This window comes from Spinacia oleracea, chromosome 6 (assembly GCF_020520425.1).
Source record: "Spinacia oleracea cultivar Varoflay chromosome 6, BTI_SOV_V1, whole genome shotgun sequence".
Lineage (NCBI taxonomy): Eukaryota > Viridiplantae > Streptophyta > Magnoliopsida > Caryophyllales > Amaranthaceae > Spinacia > Spinacia oleracea.
Window position 1 is genome coordinate 11,115,843 of NC_079492.1, and position 22,043 is coordinate 11,137,885.

Consider the following 22,043-nt stretch of genomic DNA (forward strand, 5'->3'; position numbering starts at 1 on the left):
ATATAGTTAGTGGGAAATGCGTAAGGGGTGGGGAATGGTGAGTGGGGGATGTGGATATTTAAATGATTTTTTGTTGGAAGTAGGGGTGTAGGTGGGGTAGTAGGTAAGTGAGAGAAATAATATAATATTGGTAAAAATATCCATTTATAAAAAGGTGCAAGTATTAAGGGACGACCCGAAAAGGAAAGCGGTACGAGTATTAAGGGACGGAGAGAGTATTTACCAACAAAAAGATTACAACCTAGCCAACTCATCAGAGAAGGCAACAACAACTACCACCAACTGCCAACAACAGCCAGCAAAACAACCCCACCTAGTAGCCAACAAGGCTTAAAGAGCTAACAACCATACACTATCCCTCCTACTGATCTTCTTAGGCATGACACCCTTGACTCTATCTTTTACAATTTGTTTCAAGCTATTCATAACAAACTGAGTTGTAGGCACTGGTTTATTCCAGAAACTATGATTCCTGCTTCTCCAAACCAAATAAACCAGGTTGCCACCCCTGCATAACAAATTTGAGTTCTGAACTTGGAATATCTTCTTTTGATAGTGCTAATGAGATTCTGCAAAACTGGACTAACAACCTGAATTCCTAACCAGCTGACAAGCTCTTGGAAACACATGTTACTATACTGACAGCTAAAAAATAAGTGCACTTTGTGTGACATTACATTTAACTTTTATTGCTTTACTCCGTTTAGCGGACAGTTCCTTACGACAATTCAAATTAGCCAACCTTAATCTCTCAATATGTTTTATGCAGGGAAACGAATTTCAGCCAAGGTGATTATTGTCATTGTTAGTCCTATAGTCGCTGTCTTAGTGGCCTTGCTTGTTACGAGTACAATCATTCGTTACAAGAGACCCAAGACATACGACGTTGTTGAAATTGGTAAGTTCAGTATGCTCCTTTTCCATAAACACTCAAAGGGACAAAGATTATATAATTATTTATACTTTGCTTGCTAAATTATGATTTCTCCGGGATGATAGATGTTGAAGGTAATAATACAGATTTCACAACCGTTGAATCCTTGCAATATGACCTAGCAACGCTCCGATCGGCAACAAATGATTTTTCAGATGACAGTAAATTGGGTGAAGGTGGATTTGGTGGTGTCTATAAGGTAAGACACCATATATTCTGATTATGTTGTTCTTAAGACCAGACTGCGGATAATCATATACTACCTCCGTTTCGAAATGATATTTAATGTTACTATTTGCACAAAATATAAGATAAAAGGAAATGTGTATAAAAAAGTTAGTGAATATAATCAAATATGGATAAAGTAATATGTAGATATTTACAAAAAGCTAGGTAAGTAAAAAAAATATATTAATAAAGTAAGATAATTGATTTAAAAATTATATATGTTGTGGGGTAAGAAGGGTAGGATAATAAAGTTTCATGTCCCAAATTAGTATAGACAATGTAAAGAAATAATATAAAAGAGACTAAAACGATATGTGTAAAGATTATTTAAAAATGAATGTTTTTTTTTTATAAGCAAGTACTAATAAATGTATGCATCAAACATTTACAAGTGTTAGAAGACTAATGGACAAACCCCACAACAGCCCCAAAAAGAAGGCACAAAAGCCTCAGACTACCCTTTGAAAAGGGCTAAGAACCAGCTATGATCACTAGAGCTTAAAGCTTAAGGAAAAATTGAACTAAGTCAAAGGGAGGTTTTATATTAATAGTACTTTGTATATACCTAAAGGTATCACCGTAATTGGAATGGAGGATGTTTTGATAACGATATTGCTTAAAGAAAGGGATTGAATGAGATTAGTATGAGTAATATACCTTGCACATTTCATTACACAAATTGTACCATTAACGACGGGAAATCCCGTCGCTAAAGACCAATAGTGGTGGGATTTTTTGTCGAGAACTCGTCATAAAAGGAGGTTGTCATTGATGGAAAATCCCGTCGTTAGCCCGTCGTAAAAGGCAATTGCGACGTTTGTTCCCGTCTTTATTTGGTCACTACAAGAAATGATACTATTAACGACGGGAAATCCCGTCGCGAAAGGCCAATAATCGTTGATTAGCGACGGGATTTCCTGTCGCGAACCCGTCATAAAAGGGGGCCGTCGTTAATAGAAATCCCGTCGTAAATTTGTCGTAAACCCGTCGTAAAAGACATTTGCGACGGTTATTCCCGTAATTATTTGGTTGTTAGCCCCGTCGCAAAAGGCTTTTGCGACAGGATTTTTGATCCATCGTAATTAGGTTGTCGTTAAAGATACAAATTCTTGTAGTGGGTTGTTAGCGCAGTCACTAAAGGATTTTGTGACGGAATTTTTGACCCATCATTATTGGGTTGTCATTAATGATATAATTCTTATAGTGTTTTACAAATAATACTTAAATATGTTGATTATCAAAAATGTTTATATAATTATATTATTTCAATAGGGTACATTGTCAAACGGACAACGGATAGCAGTGAAGAGGCTGTCTATAAACTCTAGTCAAGGACTACAAGAATTAAAAAATGAGGTCATACTAGTAGCCAAACTTCAACACAGGAATTTGGTGAGGCTATTGGGATTTTGTTTCGAGGGGCAAGAGAAGTTACTCGTATACGAATATATGCCCAACAAGAGCCTTGACAATTTTCTCTACGGTACAATAAATTTCATTACCTGCATTTCAGTCGAGAACATGATTTCAATGTTTGTTTTACTCTTTAAGTACAACAATTATAATGTACAGATCCTGAAGGTCAAGGACTACTTGACTGGGGTACGCGCTACAAAATTATAGGAGGCATAGCTCGAGGGATGCTTTATCTCCATCACGATTCTCAACTAAGAATTATACACCGAGATCTAAAGGCAAGTAACGTCTTGTTGGATGACGATATGAATGCTAAGATTTCAGACTTTGGCATGGCAAAGATTTTTGTAGTGGATCAAAGCCAAGGCAACACAAGCAGAGTTGTCGGAACATAGTAAGTACTCCAAGATGTCACTCCCTCCGTCCCTTTTTATTCTTCACGCTTTCCGTTTATGACGTTCAATTTTAATATTTCCTTTTATATTGTATTATAAAATATCCTTAATATTCTGTCAAAAAGCGTGCCAGTGAGTATTTAAATTAATTAAAATCATTGGGATATTAAACCTTTCACACTTTCCCATTGAAAAATTACATCTCTCACACTTTTCCAATGTCATATTTTGAATAAAAGTGAAAACTTTTTCAATAAACGTAATTTGCATTGTCTAAAAAAATGAGGAATCTTTATAAATATTAATCTATACTAATATATTAAAATGCATCTCTAATAACGTATATGTGTCACATATAAAAATATTTAATCATTAGAACATGTCAAGTCATCTCCTTAACAAAGAATAGATACCAAATATTACATACATAAAAAATTGTATTCCAATAAGATTTGAACTTGAGACTTGTCACATGAAATGGTTGATATATTACCATCTTAGTCAAGCATGAGATATGATCTTCATTGCACATAAATACATATATGTGGGAACATCCAATCGTACAATACACTACCTTTTTACATAATATACCCCACAATATATGATGGATGTTCAAAGTTGTAACCCGAAGCATATCCCGGGTCAAACACTAGTTAGTTTTAAAATGAAGTCTATGATACCAAAAATTTAATGTAGAGAATAAAAAGTGACCGGGGGGGGAGTAAATTCAGTACAAAAGTAAACCCAGAACTTTGTGAGGCTTTCTAATTTAATTAACCAATTCATATCGTATTTGTTACAGTGGCTACATGGCTCCCGAGTATGCAATGCACGGAAATTTCTCTAACAAATCAGACGTTTACAGTTTTGGAGTGTTAGTCTTGAAAATCATTAGTGGAAAGCGAAACAGTGCATTTTCTGAATCAGGGGAAGCAGAGGACCTTTTAAGCTATGTAAGTATATTGTCAATAAATATTTCATTTGGATGATAGATAAGGAAGAGGAGGGTGTTCTAATTTTAATTTTGCAGGCATGGAAACATTGGAGAGACGGGACGCCTTTGGAATTCATTGATCCAACAATAAGAGACTCGTGCTCAATTGATGAAGTTATGAGATGCATTCATATAGGCTTGCTATGTGTTCAATGTTGGAGTTTGTTCCTCCAAAAAAGGAATGCTTCAAAAGAATGAAAAACCAATTGTCTCACATTGATAAAAAACTCACATACTACCTTCTTTATACTTCCTCCGTTTAGTTATAGTTGCATCGCTTTCCATTTTCGGAAATATCAAAATAGTTGCACCATTTCCTTTTATAGTATGTGTTTATTATGAAAAAGACTAGATCACCCTTATTTATTGTGCCTTCCTAAATTAATAACATCCTCCCAACCACTAACATTAATTACTTCCATTAATCTCTCCCTCCCTATTCCAACAATACCAGCCTATAATCTCTCTCTCTCTCCTCTTATCTGGCTTCCCCTTTCAAAAATAAAGACCCTTCACTACAAGAAAATTTAGATACAGAGGCAACACCTTGAGGCAATTCAATTTTTATGGCCTCTAAAAGTGTCTTTTAGCATTAGTTAATTATGCTAGCCTCTAAAAGTTACTTTTAGGGTCGGTGAAATTTATCCTGCCTCTAAAAGTACTTTTTAGCATTAATAAAATAATGGTTGCCCCTAAAAAGGTTATTTAGCATCAAAAAAAATTAAGTTGCCCCTAAAAAGTACCTTTTAGCATTAATGAAATAACAGCTGCCTCTAAAACTATTTTTTAGCGTCAATGAAATATACGTTGCCCCTAAAAAGTACTTTTTAGCATTAATGAAATAATGGTTGCCCCTAAAACATATTTTTAGCATCAGAAAATAATGGTTGCCTCTATATAAAAAAGAATTAGCATCAGTTAAACTTTAGTTGCCCCTAAAAAGTACTTTTTAGCATTAATGAAATACTGGTTGTCCCTAAAACATGTTTTTAGCATCAGAAAATAATGGTTGCCCCTATAAAAAAAAATTAGCATCAGTTAAACTTTAGTTGCCCCTAAAAAGTACTTTTTAGCATTAAAGAAATAATGGTTGCTTCTAAAACATTTTTTTTAGCGTCAGAAAATAATGGTTGTCCCTATAACATTTTTTAGCATCAGTTAAATTGTAGTTGCCCCTAAAAAGTACTTTAACATTATTAAAATAATGTTTGCCTCAAAATGTTAATTTTTTACATTAGTGAAGTTTAGGTAGCCTCTAAAAGTCTTTTCAACAATTATTGAAATTTAGATTGCCCTAAAAGTTGTTTGTAACACTAGTAAAATATAAATTACCATACTAACTATCTTCTAAATATATGTTGCAAAAGTCTATATAGAAAATTCAAGACATGATAATGTTGGGTTCCTCACATTTTAGCTTTAAAACAACTAACAAAACTATATCAAGCTCAACATCCTATTAAATATTGTTAAATTATATAAGAGGGTAAGTATAAATATATATCAAGTTGTGACCTCATGTGACCCGTTATTCTCGAACCATTTACAACCATTAACACGTGACCAATTTAAACTGATCCATTTACAATCTCAACTCATTTAACCCAACCTGAATCGATTGTAAATTTATTCAAATATTTTATCTCTGCTAAACTCAAACACAAAGCCTAATCACAATTTAGCACCAATTTTTCCTTTGAATAAAATATAAGATTTATAGCTTGTTTTTTTTTCCTTTTTGGGTATATAAGAAATTTTATTAACCAAAAAACAAAGTAAAGTTTATACAAGCTCAACCAAACTTAGTCACACAACAAACTAAAGTCTTAATGAAATAAAGTTAGCCTACCAAAGCTAAACGAAGAAAATTACAAAACAAAAAAAACCAAAAACTAGCAATCAACTTAGGTCTAAACTAGTTTTTACAAACTGAAAATTTCACGTTTCTTCTATATATGCTTCAACCATCCTTTGCAGCACTTTTAGTCCTCGCCGGCAGGTATTTGTGAAGTTGACCCACGTCATAACCCATAGCAGCACCATTGTGCAGAAGGAAGCAGATATATAGAACTGAACCAGCAGGTGTGCAAGGACTCAGCCGGCACCCCATCATCAGCACAGTTATGCAGACAAGAATGGGTAATGTTTTGCAAAGCAGTATGCAATAGCTCAGATAAAGAAAGCAAATCAGCAGAACATAACAAGCCCATCTCAGCATGGACACCCAGACCAGCTGCTGCAACGCTGCATCATCTCTACATACACTAGGAGATTTAAGTACCACATAACATGTTGACCAGAAGAGTACCTGCTGATATGAGCTGAAAGCTAGAGATCAGACCCGAGATTGTAAAACAAGAGTAGAACTCAAATGACGATATGAGACTTTCAAAAGCTTGTATAAACCTGTATACTTGGTTGTGTAGGCAGAACATAATCATACAAATATGTGAATGTAAATCTCCACTTAATAAATAGTGCTTCTAGTTCACAAAACTAAAGTAATACTCTGTTTAAGTATGTAAAATAGAAAGAAATAAAATTAAAAGCAATCAAGCATCCTACATAAAGATGAAACAAGACTTAAAGAAATCAAAAGTAAGCGTATAAGATAGCAAACAAAAGATAAAGAAAAAACGACACAAACATAGAAAGTCGATCAACTCTGGTAACGTTGACCAGAATTAACAGCAAGTAGGCAAGCAGTTATACAAGCAGGCAAGCGTTTGAGAAAAGTAATTATCTAACAAGAGTCTTCGTATTCTTACCTTACAAACGGTTCATAGATATCCTCGCTTGCCAGTGATTTATCGTGAAACAGCCGGGCCCTTTTGGGGTTTGCTACAGAAAGGGAAAAAGTTCAGAAAAATAAGCCAACAATAAGTTAAACAAAATCAGATGACTAGATGTATCTGCATTTACCAGTGAGCATTTCATCGATCAAAGAAAGGACATATATAAACTGGTGAAAGGTTGGACATTTTAGCTACTGACGCCTCCTTCAGATAGTCTCACAGTAATAAGTAGGAAACAACTTATGGTCTATGCTATTTCTTTCTGTCAGAAAGCAGATTAAGCCGAACATGTTCTGAGAATGAACATATAACAAATTGTTACATTACAACTCAAGGCACCAAACATAATGAGCAACGGACAGTAGTCGAGCACAACCAGGGTGGAAGTTGCAGTGCTTTGCTCAGCTAGTGCCATATAAACGCACTTCTAGCAATCGCTTAAAAACGAGAATCCAAACTGTCTTAAAAAGTTAAAAGCTCTGTTGAAGTAACTAAGATGAAAAAGAACACCAAAGTAAGACACCTATAAAGCATATTGAAACATATTATAAGTACTTGGTCTTAAAATCTCTCTTGTAGTAACCAAAATTCTAACGAACTACAGATGGCGTAAAGTTAAATTATTCAAGTCAAGCTTCTCATGCAACAAACTGTTTGCAGTTGCAGATAAGGCTATAACATCTTAGTATCCGACCCCTGTGTGCTCACAACCAGAAAGAAAATAGTGTAGTGTTTACCATAAAATAAAAGGATAGTTCAACTCAGACATCAGACATCAAGTAACCATTGAAGCAAAGAGGCGTACCTGGAAGTCTCGGGGAAGTTGATAACTACTGAATATTATTATTAAGACTAATATCAAGAGTTTAATATCAAGACTTTCAGAAGAAATATTAGACTAATATTCTTTTGTATTGAGTCATGTTGCATGAATATTAGTTTTTGGCTTTGCTGGTGAATATTAGTCTTTTGCAAAGACAGCAGAATTTTAAACGCAAACTGGTTTCAAAAGAAAAAGAAAATATTAAACGCAAGACAGCAGAATTTTCCTTTTGAATCCAGTTTCTCATGTTGCATAAAACCTTAATTTATCTACACTCTTTATCAATATAAAGGAAATTATACCATCAAAAGGATTGGCAATAAACCAAGTCTGGTTATCAGACTGAATGTCCAATAGAAGGAGTTACCTCAGCAATGCAGAGGTCCCTAAGAAAAGCTGCAATGGCACACACTGCATAAGAATCGCAGTAGAATAAGCAGATAAATATATAAAGCAGAACAACAGTTGCAATAGACCAAAATAGTGATTAATGAAGCCAGTTTTATTCAATTTCCATCTCTTTTATTTCATCTATCATTACAAATAATTCACAGGCTAACATCTAAGCTGAAGACTAAATGTCAGACCATCATCGGTAGTTGAATCATCTCAGACCTGACACGGTCCTCTTCTCAAACGGTTCTGAATCCATCTTGTTCAAAAATTCAGTCGCAAAATTCAGTCGTGTATAAACAAAGTAAGCACGTAGTTTTTCCATTGTCGAAAAACCAACTTGCAAATGACAATAAACCAAGATAAAGATAACAACTTGCAAATATTGAACGCAAAGATACCATAATTTTCCTTTTGAATCCAGTTTCTCATGTTGCATCAAATCCTAATTTATCTACACTCTTTATCAGTATCCGGCTGCAAACCATTAAAAAATTAGAACAAATGTGAGAGAGAGCAGAAGCAACCAAACCCAAAAACAAGGACATAATTTCAATCTCTACCTGTTTCAAGAAAGAGTATGTTCTTCCTTGCTTCGTTTTCTCTTCATCGATATTTGGTGAGCTTCAACTGAGAAAATTTTCCTTTTACAAGTCAATTACTTTAGAGTTTCAGATTCAAGTTGAGCCTTCAAAAACAGGGAACTTCTTTCAGATTTAGTACAATGAAGTTCATGAAGAAATCATAAGCAAAAACCTATAGTTTGAAATTCAAATGGACTAAATCAGTAAATAGCTTCAAATACTAGTCCTTGTCAAGTTTCTGATTCAGCACTAAAAGAGGTAAAGAGAAGTAAAGTGAATCTGATTGAAATCGCGGAATAACAACCCTACGCCATCCCTATGAAACAGGAAAATTGGATCATTTTAGTAATCAAAATCGCAATTAAAAACACTGAAACGAATAATATCTGAAACCCTAACGTCAACAATTGAAATTCGTTGAACTAGTCGAAAAAAATTTGAGCCCTAAATTTAGCAATCAACATAGCAAAAATCGAAACAAAATATCATACATATTACGTACGTACCTAGAAAATTGAAATGGGGGTAATCCCAAAGAAGGTGAAGAGCTTTGCAGGAACAGCGAAAATCAACCAATTTGAAGAAGATGAAGTCGCACTATAGAGGATTTGCAAGAGCGGAGAGAAACTGAATGAAGAGATAAAACTTATGAAGAGTAGTATTATGAGAGGTTGCAGCGGAAAAACGAATGCAGAATAGCGGGCTCTGACTTTTTTTTATTTTTGCAGAATAGCGGGCTCCTGAAATTTTCACTTATCGTATCCCCGCCAATTAGAAGAAAAATTTTAATAGGCTTGTTAAATTGGGAAAGGTGAGGGACAGAGGGAGCCATTGGGCGGGGTTATGAAAATTTTAATCTCCCGCCTAATGAATTTTAGATCAATAATATTGCTTAATAATATTGCTTAAACTCAATTTCGTACAATTTATTAATATTTTGTAATATGTATAATAAATTTATTATAACTCCTTGCACACGTAATATGTATAATATATTTATTAACTCCGAATAAATTTTGCCTAAGAAAAAATTGATGGATAAGTATTATAAAAGGTTATATAGTTATATTTATACATTATTAATATTTTGAAATAATAATATTTATTATAATTTTAAAAAATAGATAACTTTTAAGCATTTTAAGTTAACTTTTACGACGATATATAATAATTATTGTACACCATCTTTAAATAACAATTTACGTCTTGCTTAAATATTCAATGTATATTGTTCTGCCTCTCATGGCAAGAAAATCTGGTGAAAACAAATTTTGTCTATCTTAGTAAAAAGTGAATGTGCGGTAGGTCATTCTGATATATGTGAATGTATAGCATAAAAAACAAATATTATTCAGTTAGCTAGCTCTTCATATGATAAGGTGTAATCAACAGAGAGCCAGGGACAACCTTTTCCCCGCAAAACATCGGCACAGAATAATACACACCAAAACAGCAGTGCGCAAACCTCAAAACTAGCAGAATCACAGTAAGCTACATTGTTTAATCTTTTAGGAATGGAATGAGTATGTATTTCATATCAAATAACAATTGTTATTATTATTGTTGTTGTTGGTGTTGTTGTTGTTAGTAGTGGTGGTGTAATTGTGATGCGAGTGTTGTTTGAGCCATAATAATAAATAAACAAAAATATTAACAAAGTATTTCAATTCACATAACCAAATTTGTCCATATAAAAAGCGGTCATGTCCAAATTAGCACCAGTTCTTTAAATGGACATGTTCCACACAAAATATATTGTGGACTATGCCTAAAATCGTAATTCTAACAAGTTGTTTCAAGATCAACCAAAAAATCTAAACGGAAAATCAATCAGCTCGTATTCTATCACGGTATTATCTGTAATTTGTGCTTGAACGGAAAATTGACAAGGATTTCCCAGTTTTTCAGTATTATCTGTAATTTGTGCTTAAACTTGTTTCGTTCATTCTTTATTTGAGTACGGTAATTTTTTGTCTCTACTAAGTCGACTGATTGAATTTCTTTTGGGAATTGGTTATGTATGCTTGATTGATTATGTTTATGCTCTGAATATGTTGAAAATAATAGAGGTTACTCGTTTGCTATTACGCTACAAAATTTGGTAGATGACAAAATATTGAGGCATTTAAGCATCCATTTTCTTTAATTTGCTCAACTAACTAGGTTTATGCAAACCTTTTCTAAATCTTTGAGTTTATTATCTACAGGCCTGTGCAATTATTTTTTACTGGAATTGAGAAGCACACGTACCAAATTCAGCTATTGATTTATTTGTCGTCTATATGACCAGTACAAATGTTTACTCTGTCACATTGTAGGAATCGAGTATATTAATTTCTTGCTGGAGATAAGGGTTGTTCAACTAAGTGGATTGCAGAGGATGCTTAGAGTTAGAAAAATAACACTTGGGTACGTACTCAAGTTGCATATTTATATTTATCCAATAAAGACCTTGATTGGTGCAACTCGAGGGCTTGTCATTGATGTATTGTTGAGCAGACTAGCTCAAGTTACTCATGTTACACAAGAGATATAGTGTGCACAAAAGTAAAAGGTAAACCTAGCTTGCTCGTGCTACTTATGTATGTGCTATTATGCATAAAATGTCAAAAAATATCAAAATCGATAAATTAAATTTTAGTATTTTACGAAAATTTTGTAATATATATGAACTTTAACTCAAATATTCTCTAAAGTTTTTAAAATATTTATGAGATAAGAAGAACTAACCAAAAGAAAAGGAATATATATATATATATATATATATATATATATATATATATATATATATATCGAACCTGGGTCGGAGAGGCAACTCGACTTGCTTTAAATTTTCACGATGAGAGAACTCTTTCATTAAAAGTCAAAAAGTAAAGTTTAGGCTATGAGAATTTTCATTAAAGGTCAAAAGTAAAGGACTAGCACAACAAAAATAACAAAATTAGATTGACAAAAACAAACACCAAATTTTTTTTTAAAAATATCAAAATCGAAAAATTAAATTTTAGTATTTTCCGAAACTTTTGTAATATATATGAACTTTAACTTAAATATTGTCTAAAGTTTTTAAAATATTTATGAGATAATTAAGAAGAACTAACCAAAAGAAAATGAATATATATATATATATATATATATATTGAACTCTTTCATTAAAAGTCAAAAAGTAAAGTTTAGGCTATGAGAATTTCATTAAAGGTCAAAATTAAAGGACTAGGACAACAAAAATAACAAAATTAAATTGACAAAAATAAACACCAATTTTTTTTTAAAAAAATATACGCAGCAGGTGTCGAACCCAGGTTACACTGCTACAAATGGGTGTAGTTAACCAATGGGACAAAGTAAGTATTGTGATTATTTTGTAATCGTTTGAAAATTAACCTTTCGCCTATGTTCTTATTTTGACGCAAAACCTTTAATTCGTCCATCTTCTTGATTGGAACTGAACTTTCCTCTTTTGTTCATCCGCGATTCTCGTTGTTCTTGTTGGAATATTATTTTATTTTTTTTAAGCAAATTCCTTATTCTGCTGGATTTCTTAAAATCGATTTGGAATTTTTTAATTTTCAACAATTGTTCCCTCCAAAAAAAATCCCGCAATATGTGGGATATAGAAACTACAATTAGGTTTTTTTTTTCTTTTCTCTGGGATATAGAAACTACAACAAAATCGACTGGTTCCTTAGAGAGAATAACTGTTGACGATTAAAAACTTCCATCTCGATTTTGTGGACTTCGGAACTGAGTGACGGATTCGACTTGCTTGCACGAATTCAGGTATTTGCAGTAATTTCCATTATTTTTTCGTGAATTCGAGTTGGTTCCATAGCAGTGCAGTAATTTCCATTATTTTTTTCGTGAATTCGAGTTGGTTCCATAGCATTGCAGTAATTTCCATGATTTTTTCGTGAATTCCAGTTTGAACTAAAATCGACTGGTTCCTTAGCAGTGCGTTAATATCCATTATTTTTTCGTGTATTCGAGTTGGAACTAATGCAATTGATGTAATCTTCCATTAATTTTACGTATTCTTTGTGTTAATTTGTGAATTCGAGTTGGAATTATTGCAATTGATTATGCTTTGAATTCGAGTTGTAATTTTTGCAATTGATTATTTGTGAAATTAATTTTACTGGACTTTGTGTTGATTTGTTAATGGAATTAGAAACTGTGACCAGGAATGAACTCAAACATACCCATTGGATTTTTTAAAAAAAAACTAAAGTTTACTTAGAACTATACTATAATAATCAGTCAGATGATTTTGGGTATTACTGTATCAGTGAAGATTTTCTGGTGTTTATGATTTGATGCATAATAAGGTTGAATTATCTAGTATGTTGTTGATATTCTTGCTAAGATGTTTTTTTAATTTATCAAACTAAGCTTATAATGTCTTAGTTGTTTGTTGAGATGTTTTTTTTCATGATATTTGGTTCTCGGTTGATTTTAAATTGCTACTTGGTTGATCACATGTAGTGTGTTGTATATATGATTTCCACTTATGAGCTATAATTACCTTATTTTTCCTGTTTTTTATTTATTCTATGATAATTAAATAGGACATTATGGAGTCAAAGAGTCGTGAGTGGATGCAGTGCAAAAAAAATGACCCTAGGTATAAGATTGGTGTGAAACAATTTATAGAATTTGCTTTTTCACAAAAAAATGTCAAAGATGTGGTGCCTTGTCCATGTGTGAAATGCAACAACGAAAGGAGAAAATGTAGAGATGAAATAGAGTTGGATTTGCTTAAATTTGGAATTGTTAAGAGTTATACACGCTGGTTGCGGCATGGGGAAAGCATCATTGATCAGACAACTCATAACAATATCATAAACGAGTCAAATGAATTCCAGGAGCATGAGCATGATGAAATGTTAGATATGCTACATGAGGCATTTGGAGTACCGATAGAAAATTATGTTGAGGGAGAGAGAAATAAAGTGAGTGAAGGTGGAGATCCTAAAGATGCAGCAGAAGCTTTTTACAAATTGATGGGTGATCTTGAGTTGGAGCTATATCCTGGGTGTAAGCAATTCTCTAAGTTGTCCTTCTTAGTTAAGTTATTTCACATAAAGTGCTTAACTGGAATATCCGACAAAAGTTTGGAAATGGTTCTTAACCTATTCAAAGAAGCATTACCTAAGGATAACACTTTGCCGGAATCTTATTATGAAGCTGAAAAGATCATAAAGAACTTGTCGCTTAAGTCCATTAAGATTGACGCATGTCCTAATAACTGCATCTTATTTTGGAAGGAGCATGCCGATGCAAATGAATGTGTAAAGTGTCATGCTTCTAGATGGAAAAAGAATGAACCAAGTAGCGAATCTTCTACCTCACAATCTAAGCCTAAGAAGATTCCTAGCAAGACAATGCGTTATTTTCCGTTGATCCCTAGGCTTCAAAGAATTTTCATGTCAACCAAAACCGCTGCAAGTATGAGATGGCATAGCGATGAACGTGTTGATGATCCTGATGGAGTAATGAGACATCCAGCGGACTCCAAAGCTTGGAAATCGTTTGATGAACAATATCCAACATTTCCCTCCGAGCCTCGAAATGTTCGCCTCGGTTTAGCAAGTGATGGGTTTAGCCCCTTTAGAAATGGACATATTCCCCACAGTACATGGCCGGTAGTTCTTATCCCGTATAATTTGCCTCCATGGCTTTGCATGAAGCAACAATCTTTCATTCTCTCTATGCTTATCCCAGGTCCTAAGGGGCCCAAAGATAAAATTGATGTTTACTTGCAACCTCTAATAGAGGAGTTGAAGTTGCTTTGGGAAGTTGGTGTTGAAACATACGATGCCTCAAAAAAAGAGAATTTTAGAATGTTTGCTTCTTTGCTGTGGACTATAAGTGATTATCCTGCATATGGTGATCTATCTGGTTGGAGTACTGGCGGAGCTGTTGGTTGTCCTTCTTGTAACAGTGATACTTGTTCTAGGTGGTTGTCAAATGGGGGAAAACATTGTTATATGGGTCATCGTAGATTTTTACCTATGAGTCATATGTGGAGGTATGATGGAAGTACTTTTGATGGGAAGCAAGAGTTGAGACCAAAACCTAAGCAGTTATCTGGTGAGGAACTGCTACAACAGGTTAATGATGAACAAGCTTCTTCAAAACATACTTCAAAAAAGAGGCGACGCACAAAGAAGAAGCAAAAGGCAACAAAATTATGGCGAAAGAAAAGCATTTTCTTTGAATTGCCATATTGGAGTAGTCTTTTGATACGCCATAATTTGGATGTGATGCACATTGAAAAAAACGTATGTGAAACTTTACTTGGGACATTGCTAGATATTGAAGGGAAAAGTAAGGATAATATGAAAGCACGTTTAGATTTGGAGGAAATGAACATTAGAAAGTCATTGCATCCTATAAGAGATCCTAATAATCCAACAGAGATCCCAAAAGAGTTCCCACCAGCTCCTTTTACCTTATCTTTGGAGCAAAAGAGGAATCTGTGTAACTTTTTGACTAGTGTGAAATTTCCGGATGGGTATGCTTCGAATATTTCACGAAATTCCTCACTTAAAGAGCGTAAACTCTCTGGGTTGAAAAGTCACGATTATCATGTTATCTTGGAGCATCTATTGCCTCTTACCATACGTGACTTGCCCGTATCATTGTCCGCTCCACTTATTAAGTTGAGCGAATTTTTTAGAGAGTTATGCTCTAAAGCATTGAAGATTGACGAGTTAGAGAAACTCGAAGAGCAAATTGGTGTTACCCTTTGTGAGTTGGAACGAATTTTCCCACCATCATTTTTTGTGATTATGATGCACTTACCCGTACACCTTGCAAGTGAGGCTTTGATTGCCGGGCCAGTTCAGTATCGATGGATGTACCCTATTGAAAGGTATGCGAAGTTATGTTATTTGGTATTTTTTTTTTTGGTTGATAATAGTAAAATACTTACTAGTGTTTCTACGTACTTAACAGATATCTTAGCAAACTAAAAGGGTATGTACGCAATAAAGGTCACCCGGAGGGATCAATGGAAGAAGGTTATCTTTTAGAGGAGTGCTTGACATTTTGTTCAAGATATATGGATGATGTAGAAACAAAATTCAACAAGCAAGATAGAATTTATGATGATGATGGTGATGATGATATTAGTTCAACTGACTGCCTTCCTATATTCGGGATAAGAGTTAGAGCATTTGGGAAGGAAAATCCTCGTTTACTTAGTACAAAGGAATGGGAAGAAATTCACTATTATGTGTTGAACAATTGTGAAGAAGTGCAACCATTCATCGAGTAAGTTTGTAGTTTGTGTTCCATTCTATATACTCTCCGTTTTATGGTAAAATTGTATAACTTTTTCGAAATATTATCATAGTGAGTACAATCGCGATGCGACAAATGCCACGGGGATGGTTTCTTCACGTAAAAGAAAATTCATTCAATGGTTTAGAGATCAAGTAAGAATTTTAAAATAACGAAATCCTTTTTTAATAGTTTCTTTTTATAATTGTAGCAATCCTCTAAAACCTATATTTTGTTTATTTATAGGTCACAACATTGTCTAAGAGAAAACATCCAAGTGCTACCAATAATTTAATATCATTAGCACAAGGTCCAGATCGTGCGGTGGTGTCTGTCAATGGATACATGGTTAATGGGTCGATGTATCGCACTAAGAACAGTGAAAGGGAGAGAGAAACACAAAATAGCGGCGTTGTTGTGAAGGGAGAAAGTGGAGCTTCAAATCTAGAATATTACGGCCTTTTGCAAGAAATCATAGAAGTTCAATATATTGGAGGAAATCGGGTCATTTTGTTCAAATGCGATTGGTGGGATGTTCATACCCAAGGCCAAGGGATCATTACAGATTCTTTTGAGTTTGTAAGCGTCAATACCTCAAAAGTGTTGGCTAATGATCCTTACATTTTAGCTTCTCAAGCTCAACAAGTGTTTTATGTCGATGATGTTGTGAAGCCCAATTGGAAGGTTGTAGTTAAGACTACACCAAGAAACTCCTATGATGTCCCGGAGCTAAATGAATAGAACGAAGCTGATTATATGCTCGATAAATATTTTCCTATTACTCATTTTCATTGTTATGTTATAAATTATGAACTTCAATTGTGTTTCAATTTAAGCTTTCTACATTGAATATATTTGTGTTAGTAAATTGCTCTTTTGTCTTGCCTTTTACCACGCCGTTTACGTTAAGAGTGACTGATTAGATTGTTTGATGAATTTGTTTGCCAACTTCTCTTGCCACCATAATAAAATTCTTCACGTGTTTGATAAGATGCAGTCTTCTGCCTACATTTTCATTAATGCAGACACAATGTTATGATTTTATTTTAAATTTGATGTATAATAATTGTATTCATTCTAACAACATCTTTTTTTTTCTCTTAGCACTAAAATGTCCAGATTTGGAGGGAAGACGCCTTCTAATCATGATGATACGACTCCAAATGATTATGAACAACAAAGACTCAGGCATATTAAATCTAACAAGCTGAAAATGCAAACTTTAGGTATAAAGCGCATTGCTGCTTGTGTGACAAGTTTGGTGGATAGCTCAAAACCTCAGAAAAGACGACAAAAATGTAATTTTACACTTGAGAAAGATGGTGACTATGTGCCTGACGAGGATGAGGAAGATGAGCGTGAGGATCAAACTCAAATTATGACTACAAATAAAAAGGTACGTTCTACTTCCGTGTTTCATCTTGTTCACTGCCCATCCATTATGTTCCTCTCCTTCTTTTGTCTTTATTTTTTTGTCTTTTCTTTATTTGATGCTTTCTTTCTCTCCATCTACTCTTTTGGTTATAACTTGCCTGTAGTCTCCTGTCGAATGCTATTATATTTCTTTCTTCTCAGTTGTTGATGTTTATTTTATATTTCTAGCCTAGAATTATCTTGAGTGCTATTCCTTGCTTATGTTTTATGCGCCTGGAAGTTGACTGTTAGTTTGGTTTTTGGTTTTGGGAAGCTGACTGTTAGTTTGGTTTTGGAAAGCTGAGTGTGAGTTTGGCTTTGGGAAGTTGACTGTTAGTTTGCTATTGCTTGCTTGCTTCTGTTACATGCGCCTCGAAGTTTAGTGTTGTTTTCCTGTTCTAAGTTGGTTTGTCTTGGTCTAATGGGATGCCTCTTGTTCAGTTGAGTAAAAGGAGGTTTATGTTGGACTTGCAGAACCCTGCACAAGCTGTTGTGTTGATGTTCCTGATCTTCTCATTTCTGTTTGCTGCTCTAATTTTGTTTTTAGAAATTAGAATATTGAACTGGGGGGAAAAACGGGGCATGCGTCTTAACTACCAAAATAAGTAAACCAGGAGATATAAGCAAACCGGGAGTCTAAATGATTTTTAGTATGTTCAGTTTAATTACCTAATTCACTTACCCTTCCCTGTGAACTGATACACTTATTTTGACAAAATTATTTCATTCATCTAATCTTTATAGCTGAAAGATGATTGCATAAAAGAGCTAAAGGCTTTTGATGATACAAAGATGGGAGTGAAAGGGGTAGTAGCTTCAGGTTTGTAAATTGTTCCTAAAATTTTCATTCGTCCATCTGACGAGCTTTTAGAAGAACTGAGGACTCCATGTTGTCAATCTCCAAGTTCATGTGATAAATATCGAAGGATCTGTTTTCATATTTCCATCATTATCGGTTTATTAGTAGTGCACAACAATGCCATTAAGTTTCTGCAACTTGTTAACTCAAGCACTCATTGCCATCATTTCTTTTAGTCTTTAAATTTATATTACTAGACAAGGTTCACTAAATTTATCCTAAACTTGCAGCTCTTAGTTATGAGCAACTGTCAGAAGCTCAGAAATTCCAATTCTGCACTATTTGCCTCATATACTTGATCACAGTAGCTAGAATACAGTTTGGAAGTTGCTAAAGGATGAAAATCCAAATTAAACATAAAAAATTTGCCTCTGAATCCAGCTCAGTGTCTACTCAGACTCGCAGGCCACACCACAAATCATGCTCAACCGAATTTAAGAACAGAATTTCGGGAGGAAGAGCTAAAGCAGAATAAAAGACTTCAACATACACCAGGGAATATAAGAGGAAATTCAACTGAATTCTCTTATCATGTTCTGGGCCATTTCTGACCTGTCAAGCCTTGCAACCTCTGTCTTTAGAGTTCAGACCCATCAGCCCCTAACTTGCAGTATTCTGTTCATTTCTGTAATGTTCAACTGAACATTGGACCAGCAATATTATCTCAACTGAGAGCTAGTAAAAGTCTTCCACACAATGTCAGACCCATGACAGTTTAGCAAGAGACTTTTAGAATTAAGATCTGATAGTTCACTCCCTTTTCTTAAGTTGGTATAGCCTTAAAGTTCAAAGTGAAAGAGAGAACAAATCAACATTCAGATTACTAGGAGGGAAACAACAGGTCAGAGTCACTCATAAGAAGTCAGTGTCAACATGTACAATAATGTAAAAATATCAAAATTGAAATTATCATCAAAGCTCATAAGTAGTCAGTTTTTCTAAACACTGACATGGCAAATAATCATAAGACTGATTGAGTCGGTTTGCGTAGCAATTCCAGATTCTTTGTTGCAAACTGAACAACTTGCCTTGTTCAGTTTCAGCAAGCTGTGGTGTGGTAAGATTAACTGTGGTCTATTGCAGCAAGTTGAACATAAACTTGTTTTGCTATGATTACAGATTTGAAAACCATCCAGAAGTTATTGTTGAACCTGCAAGAGATGATGTTGTTCAGGTTGCTAATTCTATGAAGCTATTTTTTCCTTTTTGTTTCCTGCTGCATGAAATTGTTTGAGGCTTTATGATTGATCAAGTTTCTCCGGCTGCTTGCTGGTCAACTTATAGTAGTTTGTCCTGAAAATAGCATCTGAACTTGTGATTGCTGTCATGTTCAAAACAGATGTAATCTCTCACCAATTGCTTTTCTTATAACTTTAAGGTATTGGGGCCTTTTCTACAACAGATAGTGGTTCTCTGCTCAATGACCGCATAGTTGTTTAACGCGAACCAAATAGGTCTTTGCCGAGTTGATTAAGAAAAAACTTCCAAGCACTTTCAGCTGTTGGGTCAAGTCTCTTGTTAATTTGTCTTATTGTGTTGTGACTCCCATTAACCAGTAAAATGAAGTAAAGTTGTGTATTTGATGAAAGTAGCCGAATTACCAAATTATACTAAAAAAGATGGGACTTTGCCACATTGGTATAAGAAAATCTTCAGTGGCTTTTTGGTAACTGAATAAGTATGCTGTCAAATAAACTTGAATTTTAGCCAGAATAGTATCCATTCAATATTCTTAATTCTTCTATGCTATTATTTTCTGTCATTAGTTGTAACATTAACCTCATTGCTTAAGGACCCTGTTACAATTAGGGAATTGTGGCCTGGTGCAGTTAGTGAGAGACAACTATACCTAGGAATAAGTAGGAATTCTACATAATTGCACGCGCCTCATCATCTTTCTTTTTCCTGGAAAATCTGGTTATTTAACGCAGTGCATTTTTATATTATAATTGACATCACTTTTATTTTTATACAATGTGGTACAAGCATTACAAGCCATAGACTGCAGTACTACAAAGAGTGAAAGAGCTATTCAAACATCATCACAAATTACGATCAGAGGATGAACCTCGGATGATGAACCAACTTACTTTTTATTTGATTTTTTTTCAGGTTAAAAATAATGAGATCAAAGGAGGAGGGAAAAAAAACAAATTTATTGCACCGATGTCAGTTGCCAAGTTATTAAGATCAAGACCGAACAAGGAAAAACAAGCAGCACATGGAACAAAAGAAGTGGGAACAATTAAAGAAACCCTCTCAACTTTACAAGAAGGTTTATTTATTTGCTCAGTAGAGTTTGAATGTTATTTCGTATATGATTAAAGTACACATTTATTAGAAATTGACGAATCTTTAATTCACGTTTGCTAGACCTTCAACGACAAAAGACGTTAAAGGATAGGCAAAGCAATAATCTCCATAGAGGTATAAGTTATTCTTTTTATTTGGTAAATAAGCATTATATTAATAATTGCAGCACATTCCCCCTACCCCACCCCCACCTATCAGGTAAAATATTTTATTTCATAACATGTATTAAATCTACATATTCTGATACTTAACATGAAAATACAGTTGATTTAGAGCATGATGAGAGGCAACTTGTTGAGAACAATGATAATAATGCTTTAGAAGATCAAGAAGGCGGTAAGGATCTAGACGAGACAAGAAACTATGGTTTAGAAAATCAAGAAAATAATATCATTTCAAACACGTTGAGAAATCATGACGAGGAGACACTTGCTGACAAGGAGGGGGGAGAGGATAATTCTGGTATGACTTATTTTATACTCTCTAATTTAATATTCTTTCTTCTTTGCAATGGTATTTAGTCAGGTTTAAACTATATATACATGTATTACAGCAAACAAGAAAAAGAAGAAAACATACAAGACCGTCACTCCTAGAGGCCCTACAAGAAATCTTCAAATGGCAAGAATGAGACCCGGTGAGAAGAAAAAAGTGGATTTCAACATAAAAGGCCAACCTATTGGTGTGAATAGAGCTTGTCTTGCAAGTTATTGTGGCTCCCTTGTTAGAGATCCTCTTAATGCCCCACTTCAAAAGTTGAAAGTATTTTCAGAAATTCCAGAAGAGAATAAGGAGAAGATGTGGGATCTTGTTCTGGTATAAGTTTTTCTTGTTTAGTAATAAATATTTTTCATATACTTTTCGTGCCGTATTTGTTTTTACTAAGAGTTGTACTTTTGTTTGCAAGGAAAAATTCGATATTGGACTTGAGGATGATCAAGATGAAGGGGAACGTGAAAAAATAAAAAAAGAAAGGAAAACATACATCATGGGGTCTTTGAATAAAAAATACAGGAATTATCGTGCAAGACTGAAAGCTGATTATTATGATATTGAGAGCACAGACGAGGAGAAGCTTAAAGAAGAAAATAGGCCACCAAATGTTGACAAAGATGACTGGGAATGGCTTGTTGAGTACTTTGGATCAGACGAGTTTAAGGTAATTACGTATAATATTAATCTTTTTCCGTATATCCCTCCCCGATCTTTCTACTTCTCATTTTCCAATTATATTTACATAATATAGGGTAAAAGTACAAGAAATACCAAAAATCGATCTTACCAAGATGCCGGACACACTTCTGGTACAAAGAGTTTTGCTCAAAAAGTTGAAGACATGGTAATACTCTCTGCTTGCTATGATTTTTGTATTAATAAAAAAAGAGTAAAATATCAATTTGCTAATCTATTTTTCGTTTGTAAAACTAGTTCGAACGTGACAAAGTAATGCCGACCATGCTGAAATTGTACGAAGAAACTCATTCAAAAAATGATAAGACACCGGTTACTGAAGTGGCAAAAGAAACAATGGTAAGAAATGAATGCTTGATATATATACTAATTGCTAATTGTTAATGCATTTTAATTTTCCCATCAACACTTCTGTTAGTTA

The 22,043-nt window shown here is 34.1% G+C and overlaps 3 protein-coding genes across 4 annotated transcripts; all 3 read left to right on the plus strand.

The window, feature by feature from the left end:
* The first annotated feature begins 361 nt into the window (after window positions 1-361).
* Window positions 362-4,216, plus strand: LOC110798033 (cysteine-rich receptor-like protein kinase 10). Of its 2 annotated transcripts, none has more exons than XM_056830872.1 (6): window positions 362-898; window positions 1,021-1,133; window positions 2,435-2,645; window positions 2,735-2,972; window positions 3,776-3,926; window positions 4,004-4,216. In XM_056830872.1, the coding sequence occupies exons 1-6, from the start codon at window positions 757-759 to the stop codon at window positions 4,163-4,165; spliced, it is 1,017 nt and encodes a 338-aa protein (XP_056686850.1). In that variant the 5' UTR covers window positions 362-756; the 3' UTR covers window positions 4,166-4,216. The 2 variants fall into 2 exon arrangements, with proteins under 2 accessions (XP_056686850.1, XP_021858854.1); XM_022003162.2 differs by having other exon boundaries at window positions 364-898; window positions 1,000-1,133.
* Window positions 4,217-11,736: 7,520 nt separating this feature from the next.
* On the plus strand, window positions 11,737-22,023 carry LOC110781641 (uncharacterized). The gene is made up of 9 exons (XM_056830870.1): window positions 11,737-12,342; window positions 16,951-17,242; window positions 20,231-20,393; window positions 20,492-20,545; window positions 20,696-20,893; window positions 20,985-21,247; window positions 21,339-21,590; window positions 21,678-21,770; window positions 21,860-22,023. The coding sequence occupies exons 2-9, from the start codon at window positions 16,958-16,960 to the stop codon at window positions 22,004-22,006; spliced, it is 1,455 nt and encodes a 484-aa protein (XP_056686848.1). The 5' UTR covers window positions 11,737-12,342; window positions 16,951-16,957; the 3' UTR covers window positions 22,007-22,023.
* LOC130462916 (uncharacterized) lies at window positions 13,134-16,810 on the plus strand. Its single transcript, XM_056831900.1, has 4 exons — window positions 13,134-15,436; window positions 15,520-15,837; window positions 15,920-16,001; window positions 16,093-16,810. Exons 1-4 carry the CDS (start codon window positions 13,134-13,136, stop codon window positions 16,585-16,587), a joined length of 3,198 nt encoding a protein of 1,065 aa, XP_056687878.1. The 3' UTR covers window positions 16,588-16,810.
* Window positions 22,024-22,043: the final 20 nt, after the last annotated feature.